Source organism: Taudactylus pleione, unplaced genomic scaffold (assembly GCF_031769625.1).
Source record: "Taudactylus pleione unplaced genomic scaffold, aTauple2 ptg000145l, whole genome shotgun sequence".
NCBI lineage: Eukaryota > Metazoa > Chordata > Amphibia > Anura > Myobatrachidae > Taudactylus > Taudactylus pleione.
The window spans coordinates 3216724-3232009 of record NW_028284547.1 but is presented as its reverse complement, the minus strand read 5'-3'; the positions used below and the strand labels follow the sequence as shown (position 1 = coordinate 3232009).

General features: G+C 47.9%; 1 protein-coding gene and 1 pseudogene across 6 annotated transcripts in view; both read right to left on the bottom strand.

Annotated features, from left to right (window-relative positions):
- Positions 1 to 3457: 3457 nt before the first annotated feature.
- LOC148522624 (5S ribosomal RNA) lies at positions 3458 to 3577 on the bottom strand (annotated as a pseudogene).
- Positions 3578 to 6244: 2667 nt separating this feature from the next.
- The window catches only part of RFX1 (regulatory factor X1), a 50470-nt gene continuing 41428 nt past the window's right edge, over positions 6245 to 15286 (bottom strand). For all 6 annotated transcript variants that reach the window (XM_088473967.1, XM_088473969.1, XM_088473968.1 and 3 more), the window contains 4 exons: positions 11407 to 11615; positions 11153 to 11306; positions 9179 to 9224; positions 6245 to 7448 (listed from right to left, as the gene is read on the bottom strand). In XM_088473967.1, the coding sequence (XP_088330093.1) occupies positions 7276 to 7448; positions 9179 to 9224; positions 11153 to 11306; positions 11407 to 11615 (582 nt within the window). In that variant the 3' untranslated portion in view covers positions 6245 to 7275. The remainder of the gene's footprint in view (positions 7449 to 9178; positions 9225 to 11152; positions 11307 to 11406; positions 11616 to 15286) is intronic.

Sequence of the window (15286 nt, the reverse complement as noted above, 5' to 3'; positions counted from 1 at the left end):
GAGTAGGGGTTTCTCATCTTGCAACATCGGCTCGTATTCAATTCCAGGTGAAAACCTGTTATCACCGGTGCAAAAGATCTTTGTAAAAAAATAGGGATAACTTTTCTCCAGCCTTTAGCTGGCGAAAAAAAGTGCAGAATTGGGGTTTAGGGGTGCAGGCTTGAAAAAAAATAGCCTGCACCCCTGGGAATGGTCCCTAAAATAAATGTATGTCAAAAAAAGTAAAAAAAAAAAAACTGGATACCCCCCAAATTTTTTTTTACATTTTGGGGTTAAAAAAAAAAATAATAGGGAAAAAAATATATTTTTGCAGAATTAAAAAAAATAATAATCATTTTAGGGACTTAAAAATGGGTGCAAGCATATTTTTAAGTACCCCAAATTTGATGGGCATAGTTATTTTTCCCCAAAAAAATTGCTAAATGCTCTTCTGCATTATCTTCAAAGCCGCATTTATGTATCTGCCGCGACTATTTAAAAACCCGACTTCTTTCAGCAGGTAAAAACAGGGTTACCCATAGTGATCCCCCATGTCAGGACATCTTTAGGGGGGCCAAGGATGATTTCCCGAAAATCTCCATTTTTTTTTTTTCAATGCTTCCTGTTTCGCTGGGTCCCGTTTTTGCGTCCTTGCGTCCTGAAATTGAATACCTGGATAAGCGGGCACGCGCGCAATACTTTTCCGCCTGGAAAATAGGCGAAAAGTACAGTAGACGAAAAGTCTGGACTTTTCGCCTCAAATTGAATACGGGACATAGTTTGAAAGGCTGTAGAGGTAGCCACCAGACTCTGTACTCAGCTAGAGTACGTCTACCCATGGAGGGGGCACAGGAGGTACCTGTGTAGCCTGAACCTGTTGTGGTAACCCCAGAGGGGGAATTACAGCCTGGGACTGCTAGGCGGTCCGCAATAGTAGCCAGCACCTGAGAAAAGGAAGCCCTGGGGGGTCTGACTGAGCTGGTGGAGTTTAACAGCTAGCACATAACCCATCGTGTATGAAATCCTCACTTAAGCCTGCGGCACATAATTTGCATGATAGCAGTATGGGTGCAGATGCTTGCTTCTCTTGCCCTTGCTAGACATAGCTGCAGAGTAGTATAGCACACAATATGGCACTGGGTATTATGCAACCACTAGGTAGGTAGAATAGAAGTAAGAATGCAATATACTGATCCTGTCTTATGCTTAGGCAAGCTGCAGGAGCACACAGCACAAAATATGGCACAGTGCAGTAACCAACTGTATGCGACAACCCTTACAAATACAAGAGATGTGAGGCACAGGAACACACTGAGTACACCTGTATGTTAGGGCAAAGTAAGGAATAAAATGGAAAGATCTATGCTGACAGTATAGAGAAATATACAGACAGTTCACATACAATGCAGAAATACAATCTAGCTGCAGAATGGCACTACAATCACCTACACCAGGGATGTGGAACCTCAGGCCCGGGGGACGTATAAGGCCCACGGAATCATTTGGTCTGGCCCTCTGAGCTTTTTTTCTGCTAGCCTCATCTGGCTAGCAGCGTGCTTAGAATGGCACCCTGCAGCCAGAATCTATGCAGCAGTGCCTGGACACTTCAGACGATCACATCGCTGCCCTTACAGCTCACCGGAGCATCCTCAGGATGATCCGGGCATTGCTGTAGTCACCGGTGATGTGGCCAAACCCCCATGTGACATCACACAGAAAGGGCGTAGCCTGCGAATAATTATATATCAAAATGGCCCTCGGCAGAAAAAAGGTTCCCCACCCCTGAACTACACGATTCTGTGGTCAGAGACTCAACATCTGGTAGGCTACAGCGCTACATAACCCAACTCCAGGGCGAGGTATGTAGGGGAACTGGACCCAGCGTTTCCCTGAGAGCGCTGTGGCTGAGCCTGGAGAAAATGGCCACCGGAGCCCTCTGAGGGGACGTGGTTAGGGGTAAGTGCCAATCCGCGGGTCACCACGTGCGGTGACCAGCCTTACCTGTCCCCTTGTGTCTGTGATGCAGTCTGGGTCCGTCCACAGGGCCGGCTAGCGATGCCTGCTGAAATCCCGGAGGGCTGACGGAGCAGCAGCGCAGACGTCCTGCGGACAATCTGCTGCTGCCCGCTCAGCAGATCAAGTACTAAAAATAAATAAATTCATAAAAATAAAGCTATTTGGGCTGCCTAAGCAGCCCACTGCATAATGGTGACCCGACTTCGGCCAGGCACCGACGAAACTGAGGTGCCTCTGGCTCGGGGGCATAGGGGGATGGACTAAGGCATCCTGGGAGCTGAAAGCTTTAATTGCGTGGTACCCGGTCCTCAACCACCACCTACACCCCAAAGTTTCCCGGTGGAGCCCTACGGACCCTGAAGAAGAAAATGAATTACCATGACTTTCGTCAAAAGTCGAGGGGCCCTGAAAAGACCAAATGGCAATGCCTGAAAATGCTCCTCTCGGACCGCAAGCCAGAGGAAACTCTGGTGACTTGGCCGGATAGAAACCTGCAAATATCTTAGGAGGCCCTGAGATCCCCTAGATCTAGTGCCAGGATGATGGATAGAGACTCTATGCGGACTCACCAAAAAAACCTGTTGAGGATTTCCAGGTGAACAAATAAGAGACTTGCATAAAAGTCCTTGCCTGAGGGGAACTGGAACACGCACTCAGGCGGCCAACAGAGTCCCCCAAGCGCTTCTGCTTTATCTGGAAAAAATAAGATTTGAGGCCTCTCCTGAAAGGCTATGGCATAGCCTCAGGAGAGAAAACCTCATCCTCAGGCATCCTAGGCGGTCACCATCCTGACTGAAATTGCAAAAGTCGGCCTCCCACGCTGGGACCCCCCTAGGTGGAGGTCCATCCTGGACGCCGTCATTGTGGCTACAATCCTGGTCAAAACAGGATCTCAGCGGATGACCTGAAAGCGGAAGAGTCTCTATGGCCTTTCTAAAGTCTGAGTCAGTACACCAGAAATTAAGCCAGAGAGCTCGTTTAACAGCCACAGAGGATGCTGACACTCTGAAGTCAGGACACCAGTATCTATTGTTGCCTCTCCTATATAAGAGGCCACCACCTGACGCAGCTCGTTCCAATGGGATGTGCCTGAAGAGCATCCGTCCAACCTCCAATGGCATTAGCTACCTAAGCAGAAGTCAGGGCTGGAGGCGCGATAGCGTCCGCAGAATACAAGTCCCTTATGAGGGAAGTTCCATTGTCCTGTCCGTCGGATCCCAAGGGATGCTGTATTTGGACTAGAAAGGGAAGCATATTTTGACTAGGTGGGTCATGTGAGCATCCACTGAGGAGGAGGCTCATTATGCCCGCTCCGCAGCAGGTAGAGAATTGAAGAAGGCAATGCGCTTAGAAACCTGGAGGTGCCTATTAGGGTGAGCCCTCCGTAGAAGGTTCACTCACTGCACAACAGATGGAAACTCTGCAGAGACAGTCTACCAAAGCGCTAGCCTCAACTGTCTACAGCCTACAGCACCTGGTGTTCCCAGACGGTCTCCCATCCAAGTACTAATCTGGCCTGACCCTGCTTAGCTTCCGAGATCAGACGATATCGGACGTGTTTAGGGTGGTGTGGCCTGTAGGCCTCTGCATCGTTGAAGCGAAGAACAGCTCTTATCCCGCTGACTCGCCCAAGTGGGAACTGTCAGGTGCCGGAGCCAATCAGTGGCCGCACTACAGTTAGCAGGCGCTGATTGGTCTCACTGAACAGTCGGGAGCCGGTTAGCGGTGTATGTGGTCACACACATACACCGCTAATGGTAAGTATATGGATCGGGTGCTCGGTTTGGGTTTTTTGCAAAGACCCCCCTGGATGCTACGGAGACCAGCGCAAGGATGGAGGTGAGTATACGATCTTTTTTGCAGGTCATACCACACGGATATCTACTTGGAAAAGCGGACAGACCGGCTGGTACAGGTAAGTATGTGTGATTGATGTATGTGTGTAATAAACTTCTACTGTCTATGGTGTGTGTGTTATTTCTTTATTTAACTATTTTACAGTGGAGGTACGGGTGCCGGCTGCCTGCTGGCACTTGTAGTTCCACAAGTGTAAAAGGGCAGACATGCTGTCACCTGTAGTTCCACTGTAAAATACAATAGTTCACTTTGATTTTCCACTTTATTACCCCCGTACCCACATCCCAGGGGTGCTGGGAAGCGGCAGTCGTATACGACGCCAAGCACTGCCCACTCATAGTAAAAAAATAGCTAATTTTTCTTTATTTTATCTGTGCCTGCTCCTGCAAGGTATCAAACTGGCCTGCCTGGGGCTGGGGTATAGGGGGGAGGAGGACCCGGGTCTGCTTGGAGAAGCAGCTTAACTATTTGGTGCCCGGACTCCTCCTTCTCACCTTATACCCATGGTCTCGGCCTGTGTCCCCTATGCACTGTGAAGAGGAAATAGTGATTAAGTTGTAATTTAATATTGACCTTTTTTACAGATACAGAGCAGCTGTGGGGGGAATCTTTACTGTATGGGGAGGTGTAGAAAGATAATTACGACAGTCCCCATCTCTTTTGCGGCATCATCCAGATTAATCCTTACTTGACATTGCAAAGGGAACAGCCACTGCTGAGACAGTTATTTCTGTGGCTGTAATGACTATGGCACAGGTTCTCAAACTCGGTCCTCAGGACCCCAAACAGTGCATGTTTTCCAGGACTCCTCACAGAATCACAAGTGAAATAATTAGCTCCTATTATTATATAGATGCACATTTCTTTACTGTCTGTATCATACACTGTATATACCCATGTAATTCCTTATATTTTAGCCTTTGTACATCACTGCAGAACCCGTGTAGTGCCTTAGATAGATGAGTATAATCTCTAAACTATCTTTTGGTGGTGCTGGCTTTTACACAAAAGAGCCAATGAAGAATCTGTTGAACAGTAAGGGGGTTTCCATGTATTCTCAAAGGCTAAAGGTGCGTACACATACACACACACACACACACACACACACACACACCGGTTTTTCAAACGATTTAACTATAATTAAATCGTTATCGTTCAATCGTTTATTAAAATCGTTCAGTTTCAGAGGTAAAACGATGAACGATAATCGTTCATGCACGTTCACGTTTGCAGTTCATCGTCCATTCTGACTGTCCAACTGAACGATTTTTAATATGGTAAGTATGAAAATTAGTTTGTAGTTTGTAAAACTCGTTCCCCCGAAAAAAATGAACGAAAATCGTTCATTTAACAAATCGAGCTGTGGGCGTGATGCAGACCCGGTCGCAAGCGCTGAGCGCTCGCAACCGGGTCGATGGTGGCCCAGAGCACATGCGCACGACAGAACCGGCTCCGTTGTGCGCATGCGCGAGACCCAGATAGCGCTCGGGTAATCAGTCGCTCTGGGTCTCGCACCAAAGGGGGCGTGCTGTCGATGTTGAGTGACAGCATGCCCCCTTTGGTGGGCGGGCCGGCTGCACAGACGGAGGCGTTCCCATGAGAACGCCTACCGTTTGGGGGCGGCCCCACTGACATCACAAGTGATGTCAGTGGGAGAGCTTTCGGCTGTTAGAGCTGAAATCTCTCTGGGGCTTGCGGCCACGAGACCCTACCACAAGGGTCTCGTCGCAAGTCCGATGGTCGCGATGGTCTTGACCATCATCCTGGCCGCTCGCTATAGCTGTGGGTGGCAACTCACAGCAATGCAAGCGGCCAGGAGGCCGCTCCATAAAAAAAAAAAGACGCCCTGATTCAGAGCTCTGTCAGAGCGTCCGGCTCTGAATCAGGCCCAGAGTGTATTCAGCTTAAATCCTTATTGTACCCTCTTAGTAAAGTTTATGTGATAGTCTGGAGTGTCTGTATTGTTACGTTTAATTCATTTGAGTATTACCTTCTTGCCCAGTGCAGGTGGCTGAAGCATATATCAGGCAGTCATTGGAAATCAAATGGAAACACAGGATTTATATTTTTCTATATTAATGAGTTGACTCCATACTAAACTGACTGTTTTACAACATGCCGCTCTCTCTATATTCCACTAAGGGGTGCTATAATGCATATTAATAGGCAGTCAGGTTACCGACACTGTAAATCATTTTGCATTAAATATATTTTCAGCAGATTGTACAGTGATAATGTATATATAATATTATCCACCCACACACACGTCCGGATTTCCCTACAATGACAGACCTTGTAAGTGGCTTGCAGAACACAGCAAAAATTTATTGTGTATTTAAGAAATACTACAAAAAGTTAGAAAATGTTTTTTTTTCTTGCAATTTCCCTCCCCCTCCTCCGTAACTCGCCCCCTCTGCTTTCCCATAATATGGACACAAAACTAAGATTTAGAGATATATCATTTATACAAAATACAACGTCTCCCCCTCTCATACAGACGGTCATATCACAGGTTTGACGAACAGAGACAGGTAAGGCCATAGAGAGGGTGGAGCACGTGGGCGTCCCACTGCGACATAATACAATATACATTATAGTAACGATGAGTCAGTTTATCCAGAGAAATACAAGCAGGGGGGTGGGGACTCCCAGAGCTAAGAGTACCTCCGTTTAGTGACTTGGGTCAGTTTAAGGCAGTAGACTTAAGACATTAAGATTTGGATGAGAGGTAGGCAAACTTGCGGCTCTCAGGACATGCTGTTGTTTGTGGTTCCTCAGCAACTTGAGAGCAGCAACGCCCCCCCGATTTAAACTATAACTAATAAAATTGAAGCTGGGCAGCAAGGTGGGTGAGTTTTGGCAGCGTGAATAGCAGAGATTATACAGTAATGGCACTGAGGATTAGCTGGCGGGGACTCTCGCTGTCATCCATTAATCTCATAGATTAATGTAAAAAAAAGAAAATTTTTTTTTTTTTAGGTTTTTTTTAAAATTCCAAAAGGAATGAGGGCAAGACTTGGTTTAAAATACACTTATCTATATATAGAACATGTATATATACATATAGACACACACAAAATACAATTTGTATTAGCCTTTTAAAACATGTACACAATTTTCCTGCACCATTTGGGCGAATACAGCGGTATAACAATCTATAGAATATGTATATATATATTTATATGTAGGTGTGTAAATATATACATATACACACATATAGTGGTCGTCCATTTGTCATCTGCATACATGACACAGACACAAACCCACACTTACAGAAGCCCTTTTCAGGAGTCTATATTGAACTCATGGCTAGTGCATTACTGGGGACCATTACTACAGAGGAGACCCCCGTCCATGTCCCACCGGTGCTGCTGCTGCTGCCAGAAGGCTTTGGTGCTTAGCTGGCCAGGCTGGAGGAGCGCATTAGGTGGCCGAGGGCACTTGCACGAAGATTCCCTGCGGATCGGTCCGCGGCAGCTTGGCGGGTGGTTCCATGGAGTCGGAGCCCAGCAGCGCGTTGGGAGAATCGTTCGAGTTCAGGGGCAGCTCATGAGTCAGCTCCTCGTCGCTCTCGTCGTCTTCTTCCTCTTCCTCATCTGGCGGGGAAGAACCAAAGTACCATATAAATAATAGAGAAATAAAAAAGGTATCTCCACAATAGATTTCCTTATCTCTATTTTACACTTCTCCCATTTTCCTAGAGATGGACATCGACCACCAATAGTTAACAACCAGCAATGGTTAACCATCGATAACCAAGGGTTTTTGCCATCGATGGTGATCCAATAGTTAACCACCATTGATTGTAAAGAGCCCTGCAATGGTTTTTTTTTTTTTCCCTACTGGCACCAGGATATAGAGCATAGCTCCGTCCCACGTCATGACCAGTGAAGCCCCACCTCAAATTCTGATTGGTACGCTGCCTGGTGAGTAAGAGCAGGGATTACCATCGGTGGGCGGAATCATCGATGGGCCCTCACTAATTGTTTTATACCATCAAGGTTATCGAACAATGGTACAATTGATGGTGACCATCGATGGTGAACCCACCAATGGTAGTCCCTACACTTTCCTACTTTAATGGAGACCCCAGACATTAGGGTTCTTATAATAAGAGGGACCTCTGCCGATCTCCTGAGAGCTGGAAGATGCTCCCGGCTAGATGACCATAGTGACCTCCTCTGGTGGGCAGAGGACATTACAAAGGAGACCCACAGGCCTGTATTCCGCAAAAGCTGTGCGCCTGTGCTATCTGGTCCAGTAATCCCCGCCCCCGGCGCACGTGACATCATGAGATCTCACAGTAAGCGCTGCAGGGGCAGTAAGTTGGCTGCCAGGCACTTTCCAAGGACGCCCCCCGTAGCTTTCCTTGCAGCAGGGTGCCTTTCTGGGCATCCAGCAAGGTAGCACAAGTGGCAGTATACAGTCGGGGTAGGGACGGTGCCGCCCCCTCTGCCCTGGATGATGGTACGGGTCACATACCCCTCGTTACGGCCCAGATAGTATTAATTTGTTGGTTTTCATATTGCTTCACATGTTCTGCCGTTGCTTACTCATGGGGGGAGATTTATCAAACCTTCTAATGACGACCAAGTGGAGGTGTTGCCATAAAAACCAATCAGCTTCTAGTTATGATTTATCTAGTTTCTAGTACATTCTATAAAATGGTAGCTACAATCGTATTGGTTGCTATGGGCAACTTCTCTACTTTTTCTCTTTAGGAGGTTTGATAAATCTCTTCCTCAGAGAAGAACACAATCTCCTGCCCAACAGCTTCAGTGTATGCAGCTGCTTTATAACTTCTGTTTCCTCTATTCACATGCAGCAACAGTGACATCTGCAGGTCGCTGAAAGGAGTACATTAAAAGGAGTAAACCAATAGGTCCAAACTAGTATAAGAATCATAGAATACATACTAAAATTTAAAAAAAAAGTAATGTGGATAATGTTTGAGGCGTTTTAATGCCATTTATGTAATTTCAGGTTCCCAGAGTCATCAGTGGAAATCTTTACAAAGCATTTCCGTTACCTAGGACAATGCAAGTCAATTACTGAGTCCTATGAAGCTTACGGCTTCTATGCACTGTCCCTCCTCTGCTTTTAAGCTGTAGAGTGAGGCAGATAAAGACTCTCTCACACACCTCTTGGACACATCGGCTACCAGCAAGAGAATAGTTTCTGTATACAGTTTAGCTATTGAATACAGAGAATTTCCTGTATACTTATGTCCAATGGTGGGTGTAATTACTTTGTAAATAGTTCAGCAAATGATGATGTATTTTTACAAGCAGTATGGCATGACACAACACCCTAATATTACACCTACCCTTGTCCTGATCCATGGGGTGTAACAAGCTCCCTGCATTGGCGAACTGCAAAACAAGAGGTTGTGATCAGGTTACAGATGACTGCGACTGTTAAATACATCCTTACATCAGTGCTGCCCATGCCTTTACACGGAGACGCCCACATATAGCATGCAGGCAGGGTATATACAGACAAACCAATCAGACACTTCGCTAGCTTGTGTCACACCAGCAGTTATGGCTGTCTGCAGAGCAGGAGTCAACTCTTAGCTCATTTATGTCCATCCGCTGACAACCCGTGTAATACGCAAGGAGCCCCTGTGACTCTAGGACTAGGAAGATGACTAGAGAGGTTAATGATAGAATGCCACCAATGTGATGGGATGACAGTCACCAAGGTGCTGGGCTGATGACACTGCTGTGTGTTGGGGTGACAGTCCGCATGGTGCTGGACTGATAACACTACTGTGTGTTGGGGTGACAGTCCCCATGGTGCTGAGCTGATGACACTGCTGTGTGTTGGGGTGACAGTCCGCATGGTGCTGGACTGATAACACTACTGTGTGTTGGGGTGACAGTCCCCATGGTGCTGGGCTGATGACACTGCTGTGTGTTGGGGTGACAGTCCCCATGGTGCTGGGCTGATGACACTGCTGTGTGTTGGGGTGACATGGTGCTGGGCTGATGACACTACTGTGTGTTGGGGTGACAGTCCCCATGGTGCTGGACTGATAACACTACTGTGTGTTGGGGTGACAGTCCCCATGGTGCTGAGCTGATGACACTGCTGTGTGTTGGGGTGACAGTCCGCATGGTGCTGGACTGATAACACTACTGTGTGTTGGGGTGACAGTCCCCATGGTGCTGGGCTGATGACACTGCTGTGTGTTGGGGTGACAGTCCCCATGGTGCTGGGCTGATGACACTACTGTGTGTTGGGGTGACAGTCCCCATGGTGCTGGGCTGATGACACTGCTGTGTGTTGGGGTGACAGTCTCCATGGTGCTGGCCTGATGACACTGCTGTGTGTTGGGGTGACAGTCCCCATGGTGCTGGGCTGATGACACTGCTGTGTGTTGGGGTGACAGTCCCCATGGTGCTGGGCTGATTACACTGCTGTGTGTTGGAGTGACAGTCCCCATGGTGCTGGGCTGATGACACTGCTGTGTGTTGGGGTGACAGTCCCCATGGTGCTGGACTGATGACACTACAGTGTGTTGGGGTGACAGTCCCCATGATGCTGGGCTGATGACACTAATGTGTGTTGGGGTGACAGTCCCCATGGTGCTGGGCTGATGACACTACTGTGTGTTGGGATGACAGTCCCCATGGTGCTGGACTGATGACACTACAGTGTGTTGGGGTGACAGTCCCCATGGTGCTGGGCTGATGACACTACTGTGTGTTGGGGTGACAGTCCCCATGGTGCTGGGCTGATGACACTACTGTGTGTTGGGGTGACAGTCCCCATGGTGCTGGACTGATGACACTACTGTGTGTTGGGGTGACAGTCCCCATGGTGCTGGGCTGTTGACACTCCCGTGTGTTGGGGTGACAGTCCCCGTGGTGCTGGGCTGATGACACTACTGTGTGTTGAGGTGACAGTCCCCATGGTGCTGGGCTGATGACACTGCTGTGTGTTGGGGTGACAGTCCCCGTGGTGCTGGGCTGATAACACTACTGTGTGTGTTGGGGTGACAGTCCCCGTGGTGCTGGGCTGATGACACTACTGTGTGTTGGGGTGACAGTCCCCATGGTGCTGGGCTGATGACACTACTGTGTGTTAGGCTGATAGTCACCAAGGTGTTGGAAAGATGACACTGCTGTGTGCTGAGGGTGACAGTCACCAGTGTTTTGGGCTAATGACACAACTGTGTGTTGAAGATGGTATGCACTAAGAAAGTAGGACATACTGTAAGTTCACTCTGGAAACCACCCACTTTACAGTCACATATACAATATAATTTCCCCCCTGTTGACGACCTGGCACTCACCTCTCCCATGACAGCAATAGGCGTCTCTCCACGGGCCTGAGCCACGCGATGTTCTATTAAGAAGTACATATACTCATCGTACAAGAGGCGAATCAGGTGGAAGGAACCAAAGCTGGCCGCACTGCGCAGAGTGAGGTCCCGTATTACCATGGAGCTGAGGAGGAAAGAAGAGCCTGTCACATGACTGACCTCTCCCGAATTCCCTGAACTGGCCACCATCACTGGCTTATGGTCATTCCCCCTCCATATCCCACCTGTAAAACGACCACTTTAGCAGGAACAATTTGGCAGCTTTGGAAAAGCCAGGATTCCCCTGATACGGCTTCAGCACCTGGGAGACAACGCCATCCAGCCACACCGCCCACTGCTCCAGGGAGCTCTGCTGCTGTAGCGTCAACTTAAAGTCCTGCTCCAGTCGTTGGACCACGCGGTCTGCACAGCGGCACACCCAGGAGGCCTGCTCCTGAGAGACAAGGGGAGGACACAGTGCACCTCAGTGCAGGAAACCAGCTACAGTGTATAGCAGAACCGATCCTGACAGATGGTGGCAGAGTTAGAGAAAGTAGAAGCCAAAAGGTATTAGGATAAGGAGAAACACAGGAAGCCCATCCCTGAGAGAGGGAGATAGAAAGAGGAGAAACAGGGGTGGCCAGCCCAAGAAAGGGAGGCAGAGAGAAGAGAACAAGAGGAGGCCAGCCCAAGAGAGGGAGACAGAGAAAAGAGAAAAAGAGGAGGCCAGCCCTTGAGAGAGGGAGACAGAGAAAAGAGAAAAAGAGGAGGCCAGCCCTTGAGAGAGGGAGACAGAGAAAAGAGAAAAAGAGGAGGCCAGCCATTGAGAGAGGGAGACAGATAGAAGAGAAAAAGAGGAGGCCATCCCTTGAGAGAGGGAGACAGAAGAGAAAAAGAGGAGGCCATCCCTTGAGAGAGGGAGACAGACAGAAGAGAAAAAGAGGAGGCCATCCCTTGAGAGAGGGAGACAGACAGAAGAGAAAAAGAGGAGGGCATCCCTTGAGAGAGGGAGACAGAAGAGAAAAAGAGGAGGCCAGCCCAAGAGAGGGAGACAGAAGAGAAAAAGAGGAGGCCAGCCCAAGAGAGGGAGACAGACAGAAGAGAAAAAGAGGAGGCCAGCCCTTGAGAAAGGGAGACAGAGAGATGAGAAAAAGAGGAGGCCAGCCCAAGAGAGAGGGAGACAACTAGGTATGACATAAGTCTCCTTTTTAAGTTCTTTTCTTTGAACTCCATAGGGGGCACAGGGATTATGCTGGGTATAGGCAGGCAGTGGAGTCTGGGCACCAAACAGTTAAAACTTTCACACTCCAGCAGCCCTCCCCTATACCCCGCCCCCAGCCAGGCCAGTCAAGTTAGTAAGCCCAAGGCAGGAGCGAGAATGCAGGTGAAGGAAGACTGACACACACACACATAAATAGACAGGGGAACCAGAAAACGAGGAAAACCCCGCAAGCCAGGGGAGTCAGGGTGGGCGCCCTGTGTCCCCTATGGAATTAGGAGAAAATGACTTAACCAGGTAAGATAAAAGTCTCCTTTTTTTCTGCATTCTCCATAGGGAACACAAGGAGCTAGGCTGAGACGTCCCAAAGCAATCCCCCTACGGGAGGGTGTGCTCCTGAGCTGCACTGAGTACCCGTCGCCCAAAGGCCGCATCCACGGAGGCAAAGGAATAAAAATGGACAAATGTGTGAGCATAAGACCAAGTGGCTGACCTGCAAAGCTGCTCCGCAGAGGCGCCACGACGAGCTGCCCAAGAGGTACCGACCGACCTGGTGGAATGAGCCGTCACCACCGCTGGGACAGGAAGGTCGGGACGCGTGGCGTTTGGTTAAACAAAGCCATCTGGCCAAGCACATGTGGCAGATGGTTAAACTGAGCCATCTGGCCAAGGTTTGCTTTCGTAGCCGGCCAGCTCCACTTATGGAAGCCATAGAGGATGACAAGGGAATCAGACTTCCGGATATCCCTGGTACGTTTTACATAGATCTGGAGGGCCCTCACAACATCTAAAGAGGCCTCCTCTGCCTAATCCTCCGGAGACTGAAAATCCGGGAGATTGAGGTGGAATCTGGAAACCACTTTCGGAAGGTAGCCTAGTCGAGTCTGAAGAACGGCCCGGTCTGAGTGAAAGACCAGAAAAGGGGAGCGACACGACAGCACACTAAAGTCTGACACCCTCTGGGCCAAAGTGATAGCCAGAAGAAAGATGGTCTTCCACGTGAGCCAACGATGCTCCAACGAGTCCAAAGGCTCAAAGGGAGAAGACTGAAGAGCCTGAAGCACCAAGGATGAATCCCACGGAGCCACCTGAGGAACGAACAGGGCTGCATGTGGATCAGCCCCTTTTATTGTTATCATTGGATGCCGAGAAGGCATTTGACAGGTTGCATTGGGGGTACCTTCATGCTGTCTTCGATTTCTGCATTGTACTCAAACCAATCAGCCAGAGTTTTTATTAATGGCATTTTGTCACCTTCATTCCCGATTACTAATGGTACACGCCAGGGATGCCCACTGTAACCACTGATGTTCGCACTGGCGATTGAACCTCTGGTGGAGACTATTAGGTCTCATCACTCTATACGAGGCCCTGTCCTATTTGGTCAGACATATAAGATCACTTTATTCGCGGACGAGGTTCTCTTGACTCTTATAAATCCTGATTCGTCCCCACCACACTTACACTCAGTATTAGAGTATCCTATTACAAACTAAACGATTGTAAAACCCCTACTACTAACAATTTAATTTCGGCAAATTATTTACCTCTTCTGCGTAGTATTGCTTTATTGACGACTGATTGGATCATGCAAAATGTCTCCTGGTTAGGTCGTACAATGGCCATTAAAATGGTGATTTTACCAAAGATACTATATCTATGCCTTTATTGGTCCCCAAAACTATCCTCAATAGGTTTCACGCACTTTTCATTAAATACGTATGGAAGGGTAAGAAACCAAGATTAACAAGGTAGACTAGGTCTTTTCCGAAAACAGAGGGTGGTTTGGCTTACCCTGATTTACGATGTTATCAACTACCTACATTAATCTCCCAAATAAATGCATGGTTTACTCAGGAGAACCCAAAATCATGGGCCATCTAGGAGCGCAGAATGGTCTCCCCATTCCCTCTCACAGATTGTCTTTGGCTGCCCTCATCAATTACGGTAAAGGCATTAGGGAGATCAGTTTCTGTCTCTCACTCCCGCAAAGCCTGGCTAGAACTGGCCACCATGACATCGGACATTCTCTTTCCCTCTACTAACTTTTCCCTTGAAGGATTAGCCATCTTGATCCCGAATTTATCTTTTGAAACTTGGAGAGCTCGAGGAATCTTTACCTTAGCTGAGGTAACTACCCCGGATTCCTTATTATCATATACCCAGATTCAATCACTATATTCACTCCCGTCCAGGGACTTCTATAAGTACTTACAACTGAGACATTGGCTAAGTAGTATTACCCCTTCTCCACATATAGTGCAGAGGCTACGCAAATTTCTCAATGATCAATTGTTAAAGACTGAAAGTAGATGGGGTATTACGTGGTGGGATTCATATATGACTAATCCCCACGAATTTACCACATTTAAATCCTTACTGAAATGGGAGGCAGACCTCTCTCGTATAATATCTGAAGAAGATTGGCACTTAATTTTTCTAACCTGTTTTAGCCTTTCCAAGTCCATTTCCCACTCAGAGCAATTTTATAAATTACTTCACCAACTATACTTCACACCAGTATTAATGCACACCCTTTGGCCCTCCCAATCTAAATATGTTGGCGCAATTGCGGTAATGTAGGTTCCTTAGTGCACATTTTTTGGTCATGCTCACATATCACTGCTTAATGGTCATCGGTATTTGCTCTAATATCCAAAGTACTGAATGTCTCTATTCCACCTCATCCATTAATAGCAATATTCCAGTTATACCATAATGGCTTGTCCAATAATGATCGTTACATTATGGGCCACATCCTCCTTGCCACTAAACTAATGTTAGCGCGACGCTGGTGTTCTCCCTACATTCCCAGTATGGATGCAATTGAGAAAGGTGTACAATCTCATTATGAATTCGAGACAGCGGGAGTCTCCTACTCCTCTTCAGCTTCTAACCCCTTTATT